Genomic DNA, 7,734 nt, shown 5'->3' with positions numbered 1-7,734 from the left:
AGCTCTTTTTATATCAGTACATTTTAGTTTTTATTATGTTGCCGTTTTTTGTGTCTTTTGTTTGTGAGAGGAGAAAAGATCCAAAAATTTGGGTCATTGGGTACGGTCATTTGGACCTTACATTCATAAATTTTTTTTCAAAAAGAAACCAAAAAAAAAAAATTTTTTTTCATAAAGAAAGAAAAGAAAAGGGAAAAAAAAAAAAAAAAAAAAAAAAAATAAAAAACAAAAAAAAAAAAAAAAAAATAAAAAAGAAAAACAAAAAAAAAAAACAAAAAAACAAAAAAAAAACAAATAAAAAAAAAAAAGAAAAAAAAAAAAACAATAAAAAAAAAAAACCAACCAAAAAAAATAAACACAAACAATAACAAAAGAAAAAAAAAACAAAACAAAAAAACACCAAATCAATGAAAGAGAACCAAAAACATAACAAAACAAAAACAGAAACACAAAAACATAACCCCACCCCCAAAACCCACAACCCCCCCCCCCCCCCCCCCCCCCCCCCCCCCCCCCCCCCCCCCCCCCACCCCCCCCCCCCCCCCCCCCCCCCCCCCCCCCCCCCCCCCCCCCCCCCCCCCCCCCCCCCCCCCCCCCCCCCCCCCCCCCCCCCCCCCCCCCCCCCCCCCATGGTTTTAGTTCAATTATTTTGACAGAGGAGAAGATCAACCTTTAATTTTGCAATCTTGATGAAATATATGTATTAGTACTTAATAGGTGTCATTTAAATATATTTGCAGGGTATTTAATCCAAAAGGTTGGAGAATTTACGTCTACACAAGAGAGATTAATTATGATACATCTCTGTATGAAGATCCAATGATCTTTAACCCATGGAGATGGATGGTTAGTATTTGCAACTCTGTTTCTTTGGTACTCTTGTGTTTTGTTATTTAGAAACTTGAGGCTCACATAGAGGGTTTCTTTGGGTATTTAAATATGCAGGAAAAAAAAATGGAATCAATGAGCTATTTCTTACTCTTTGGAGGTGGAGCAAGACATTGCCCTGGAAGGAACTAGGAATTTCTGAAGTCTCGAGCTTCATTCACTACTTTGTTACGAGATACAAGTATGTTCTTAATTAATCCATGTCTCTTTAATGTGCAAAGATCTGATTTGTTTGTTGTTGTCGTGATTGATGATTTGAGATCTTAATGTTTTGATTTTCCTTGTGCAGATGGGAGGAGAAAGGAGGAGAGAAACTAGTGGTATTTCCCAGAGTTTCTGCACCAAAAGGATACCATCTTAGGGTTTCACCTTACTGACTTTGTTTGACCTAATATTCAAGTTATGTATATATAATCAGTTAAGTCTTTTTGTTAGGGTTAATTAGCCTATTTTTACCTCTCAAGAGATGGACTGTGTACAGAGAGAGAGAAAGGAGAAAAATGGAATATATAGAAAATAATACTCTCTCTGTTTTTTAATATAAGTCGTTTAGAGAGATTTTTTTGTTCTAAATATATGACATTTTAGTTTTCTATGTAAAATTATTAACGCTTAATGTCATACGACCAATGATAATATACTTTATATTTATTATTGGTTGATTTATGGTTAGGTAAATAATTAATGATGTTTTTGTTTAGAAAATATAAAAACTTAATGATTTCTTAATCTATGTGCATAATTCTAAACGAATTATATTAAAAAACGGAAGGAGTATATTTTTAAAATGTTGAGCTCAGTCTCTAATCTTGTAATTAAGTTTTTGCATTTCATAAAATTGTTCTGAATAACTGAATCATGATCAGTTTTATTATAATAACAATTATTGCTTTACTATTTTCTGATGTTCAACTAGTGTTTTCAAAATCTGAACCTCACTTGTTCTTGGAAGTTGGAACACGATAAGTGCGGCCCTGATGAGAAGCACACCAAGCACCAACTTCCAGTCCATCCAAAAACTTGAAAAATCAGCTTTTTAAAATTTTATATATATATGGTACTTTAGTAAAAAAATATACAAAATAGGCCAAATTTTAGAAAAATGTTTGTGGTCTTTCCCATGTTAGGAATATACTTATGATTTACAAACGGTAAAAATAACAGAGACATTGTTGATGAAGAAAGTATACATAATTAGGACTTCGAAATTTCTTTGCTGACAAAAAAACAAATTAGGACCTCGAAAGGTTTTGATAATGACAACTAGATATATAATTATTTAATCAGTTATTGAACATATGAAATTAGTAATCATTTATTTATAAGAATACGATGATCTAAGGAAAATGTTAAGGGGATTAACATTTAGGATTATGTAAATCTAACTGGCTAGTAATTTTATGCACATGTTTAAGCCCAACATAGCCCACAATAGTTATTGACGAAATTTCAACATGAGAATTATATTTATTAAAAAGCCTACAACCCAGGTTAGTCAACTACATAAGATGACCCAACTAACGATATGAAGTCAGCCTACTTAAGTTTCACAGTATATGAGCAGTCACTAATTCGTTAGGTCCGATCCTTCTTTCTCAGAAGCTCCAATTTTCACTATGAAATAACGTGAACCCCGTATATCCGTGTAAAGAGAGAGAGAGATAGAGAGAAGAGAGAGAGGAGAGAGAGAGAGAGAGAGTCAAGTGATGAGTTCAAAGTTCTATTTATTTATAAAACCTAGAGAGCATTGATCGATGTCTCACTCCATATGCCTAGAACCAAGTATATTTGAGAATATTTTTCCTAGATATTTATTCAATTCTTGAGACGTTCTTGATCAGATGCATATTTAAGTGATGTGCACACTTTAACTTGCGCATCGATTGCTCTCAATCTCACTTATTTAGTAATCGAAAGAAGAAAAAATCAATACATGATTTACGAGTTCCCTAGACTGAGGTACATCTGGGAAAATCTCAATTGATCCACGATGCTGTTACTAATACTTAACAACAAAAGATTACAAAATTTAAATGCATGCATATTGAATGCTTATTATAGTTTGTAATCATACGTAGCTCTGGAAAAAGATGGTTCTTTTGTCAGCTCATTAGCTCGGATGTCTCTCATGCTGATAGGTGCCACAAGGTGTTGTGAGGAAGAACAAAGGAAGAGTTGAGAAACAGAGTAGGGATGACATGGCTAGAAGTGTTGGCGCGGAAGGTTTTAATCAAAAGAGTAAAGTGAACCTTTTATTTCGGAGGGAGGCTTTGCCGTTAGAGGTTGCGAGGGAGCTAAGAGAAGCTGAAGTTGTTTAAATAAAAATTGTTCATGAATCATTTCTTTTATGCTTTGATTGTTGTAAGTTCATAGACGCTATGAGTCTTGAGCTCTCGATCATTATGAGATCGATGATCTGAGTTTGTATTCGTCATGAGAGTACTTGCTTAGTTCATACATCAAAGTGTAATTTGATTTAATTGATTCTTAATACCAAGGAGCTCTTATTCTATGAGTTTCGTAGATTTAAACTCTATCAGTGGTGCTGTGAAAAGTTTGAGCATAGCGACGACGATGACACTGAAACCAACAACGTTACAAGCAGGGTATGTTGACGATTCCGATGATGCGGAGATGGAGTGGAAGACGCAAGTCTACGATTTAGCTAAGACTGTTAGTCGATTGACGAAGGAGAATGCGACAACAAATTCGACGGTAGCTTCGCTACAATCGACGATGACGGAGCTGAATTCATCGGTACAAGCGATGATGAAATCGATGGGAAAGATGCCGCTTCAAGAGACGGTTCCACAGTCCACATTGATGAATGATACACCTCAGGTACATCCTTCTTTGTGAACAACATGGAAGTATTCCGCTAGGTTATCGAACTGAGTGATTGAATCCAGCAAATCGTGAGACTATGTTAAAGAAAGTTGAGATGCCGTTGTTGTGATGGTTCTGATTGGATTGGGGATATCAAATATTCTATGCTCTGGGAAGATACAGTGATGAGGCAAAGATGGATTTAGTTCCATTATGCTTGCAAGGAGCTTTGAAGAAGTGGTTTGGCTGGGTGAGACGTCGGGGAAGATTTCGTAGTTGGACGGATTTTAAGCAGCAACTGATGATCAGATTCTCCGAATCCATTGATGAGGAACCTGAGAAGAGATTGTTTGCTCTTAAACAAACATGAAGCGTAACGAAGTATGTTTTAGAGTTTGGAACACTTTCAGCTCAAGTACCAGGATTATCTGATCACTTGTTGGAGCGCATATTCTATAATGGGTTGGGTACAGAGATGAAGGAGGTGATAAGGATGAAGGATCCTCAAGGGTTACAAAACTATATCTCAGCTGTCTTACGGATGGAGACAAGTATGTTTTGCAAGGTGGTCAGTTAGGCAGCTACGCCAGAGAGTAGGAATCAAAAACGCCATAACACAGGCGAGAGATCTGTGAGAACAGTGACGAAGTGGAAAAACAATGACAAGACTAAAGGCGATCACTTACATAATAAGGAGAACATTACACCGGGTCAAGCATATAAGAGGCCGAGGCAGAGAAACATTCTGATGTTGAATTGGATGCGATGAGACGAGATAAAGTTTATTTCAAATGCAAGGCGCCATGGTCAAGAGCTCACGCAAGTGTCTTCCCTAATAAAGAGTTACAGATCTTATCTTTGCTCAATGTTGGGAAGTTGAAGTTTTGGATCAAGAAGACGAAGCAATGTAGCTGAGAACGAACAAGAATTGATGACTTTGTCTTATATTATTTTCTTAGGATTTCTTCTCCAAAGACAACTAAAATGAGAGGGAGAATTAATCAAAAGGAGATAATTGTCATGCTCGATAGCGGAGTCTCACAACTTTATTTCACCATCAGTTGTAGAAAAGCTACATTTGAAAGTTTCTGCAGCTTGTAGCTTAGATGTGCGTTAGGGAATGGAGTTACTGTGAAAGCTTTGGAGTGTGCCTAGCAGGTAACTTTGTTCTCAATGATTCAATTTTCACATCAGATTTTATGTCCTTAGAACTGGGAAGTGTTGATGTCATTTTAGGTGTGCAATGGCTGGAAACGTTAGGCAGATGTGAGGTTGACTGAGAGAGCAGGAACTCACATTTGTTTATCGGGGGAAAATGGTGACTTTGCTAGGCGATCATGGGTTGCATAACACCAAGTTTTCTCTAAAGTCATTGTCTCCTACTTACTGCGGTAGTGATACTAGAAGAGAAGTGCAGTTCTCTACTGCGGTAGTGACATCTGTAGTACCAGAGATTACTGAAGAACTCCAAAGGCTCTTGGAGAAGTTTGTTGATATTTTGCTATACCAGAAGTCTTACCTCTTGTTAGAGGTCAAGAACTCCAAAGGCTCTTGTACAAGGGGTATCTGCGGTTTCAGTTCATCCGTATAGGTATCCTCATGCAAGAAAAGTGGTGATGGAACAGATGGTCAGCGAGATGTTACAAACTGGCATTATACGTCCAAGCGTCAGCCAATTTTCAAACTATGTGTTGCTAGTTAAGAAGAAAGATGGAGGGTTTCAATTTTGAGTTGACTACAGAGCTTTAAACAGATCAACGGTACCAAATAAGTATCATATACCAATCATACATCAATTACTTGATGAGTTGCATGGAGCAGCTGTATTTCAAAGCTGGATTGGAGGTCGGGTAATCATCAAATCAGAATGAAGGAGGAAGACATTGAGAAGGCAGCTTTTAGAACAGTGGAGGGCCATTACGAATTTTAGTTATGCCGTTTGGCTTAACTAATGCTCCAGCCACATTTCAAGCTCTTATGAACAAGATCTTTACACCATTCTTGCGAGACTTTGTATTGGTTTTCTTTGATGATATACTGGTGTATAGCTAAACGATGGAGTTGCATTTACTACATTTGGCACAAGTGTTAACAGTTTTGCGAGATCATAAGTTGTTTGCCAACAAAAAGAAATGCACTTTTGGAGTGAAGCAAGTTGAAATCTCAGCCATAGCATTTCTTAAGAAGGAGTAGGAACATATACTCACAAGACAGAAACAATGGATAGGTGGCCAATTTCTAAATTGGTTAAACAGTTGCGAGGGTTCCTTGGTTTAACATGATATTATAGGCGGTTTGTGAAGAATTATGGTGTTATTGCTAGAGCCTTAACTTCATTACCGAATAAGGATCAATCCATTTGGTCTGCAGAGGCACTAAAATCGTTTCTGGAGTTGAAGAAAGCGATGAAATCTGCTCATATTTAGGTCTTACCAGATTTTCAGAAGATATTGTAGTGGAGACATATGCATCAGGTTACGGTGTGGGTGCGGTACTGATGTAGGACAGAAGACCAACCACATTTTTAGTCATGCATTGACTGACAGAGAACGTTTGAAACCAGGTATGAAAAAGAGTTAATGGTTGTGGTTATGGCAGTGAGAAAATGGAAGCATTATCTCTTGGGAAAACGATTTCAGGTTCACACAGATCAAAGGAGTATAAAATATCTTTTGGAACATAAAGAAGTCAACATGGAGTATTAACGGTGGCTAACAAGATTGTTGGTTTTGATTTTGAGATATTTATAAACCAGGCTATGAAAATAAAGTAGCTGATGGCTTGTCGAGGAGTATGATCAACGCATCTATGTTATTCGCATTGACAGTTCCTATGGTATTACAGTGGGAGGATTTGTACAAGGAGATAGCTGAAGAGAAAGAGATTCAAGAAGTTCTTCTTCAATTGCAGAATAAGACATTATCTTCTTCGAAGTTTACAGTTATTGATGGAAGACTATGGTCAAAACAAAGATTGGTTATTTCTCAGCATTCGAAGTTCATTCCATTAATTTTGAGCGAATGTCATGACAACAAGATTGGTGGTCATTCAGGTGTTTGAAGACAATTCATAGAGTTCAATGATCATTTACTTGGAAGGGGATTAAACAGAGGATTCAAGATTATGTAGCTGCATGTGATGTGTGTCAAACACATAAACATTCTACGTTGTCACCGGCTGGTTTACTTCAACCACTTCCTATTCCAAATCGAGTATGGGAGGATATTAATATGGACTTTATAGAAGGATTGATAGGTTGAGTAAATCAGCTCACTTTTGATTCTTAGACATCCTTTTAATTACTTCCGCTGATGTAGCCAAGAAGTTGTGTCTGAAATTGTGCGTCTTCATAGCTATCCGGAAAGTATTTTGTCGGACCGAGACAGGTTGTTCTTAAGTAATTTGTGGAAGGAATGCTTCAAGTTAGCAGGTACTAAGCTCAAGTACATTACATCTTTCCATCCTCAAACTGATGGACAATCAGAAGTCCTGAATCGTTGTCTCGAAACATATCTTCGTTGCTTTGTTTCATTGCATCCACGGACATGGTCTCAGTTTCTTTGTTGGGCAGAATTTTGGTATAATACCTCCTATCATATAACTTTATGTGGGACGCCTTTCAAAGTGTTGTATGGTAGGGACCCTCCAAAGTTACTGAATGTATGAACATGGTTCGACGAAGAATTTTGATTTGGAGGAATCTTTAAAGCAACGGGATGCTACTTTGCTTCAGTTGAAGAGATGTTTGGTCCGAGCTCAAGAAGTGAAGTGATGAAAAGTCAAGCTGATAAACACAAACAAGATGTTGAACTGCAGGTGGGAGAGATGGTTTATCTGAAATTGCGACCTTATAGACAGCAATCAGTCGTTACAAGGTTTTGTCAAAAGTTGGCAGCGAAATTCTATGGACCTTACATGATTTTGGAACGTATTGGGAAAGCGGCTTACCGTTTGGAGTTACCACAAGGTTCTAAAATCCATCCGGTTTTTATATATCTCAGACCAAGAAGGTCGTGGGCC

At 37.3% G+C, this 7,734-nt stretch overlaps 1 protein-coding gene across 1 annotated transcript; it reads left to right on the top strand.

Moving 5' to 3' along the window:
* Positions 1–632: 632 nt before the first annotated feature.
* On the top strand, positions 633–1,451 carry LOC125594971 (cytochrome P450 85A2-like). Its single transcript, XM_048770950.1, has 3 exons — positions 633–846; positions 946–1,069; positions 1,178–1,451. The coding sequence occupies exons 1-3, from the start codon at positions 834–836 to the stop codon at positions 1,263–1,265; spliced, it is 225 nt and encodes a 74-aa protein (XP_048626907.1). The 5' UTR covers positions 633–833; the 3' UTR covers positions 1,266–1,451.
* The last annotated feature ends 6,283 nt before the right edge of the window (positions 1,452–7,734 follow it).

This window comes from Brassica napus (genome assembly GCF_020379485.1).
Source record: "Brassica napus cultivar Da-Ae chromosome C7 unlocalized genomic scaffold, Da-Ae chrC07_Random_16, whole genome shotgun sequence".
NCBI lineage: Eukaryota > Viridiplantae > Streptophyta > Magnoliopsida > Brassicales > Brassicaceae > Brassica > Brassica napus.
This window is presented reverse-complemented; position numbering and strand designations above follow the sequence as displayed.

What these genes read in the sequence shown, in the direction of transcription:
- LOC125594971 (XM_048770950.1), top strand. An exon ending in TACTTTGTTACGAGATACAA is followed by an intron (nt 1,070 to 1,177) that starts GTATGTTCTTAA and finishes TTCCTTGTGCAG; the next exon opens with ATGGGAGGAGAAAGGAGGAG.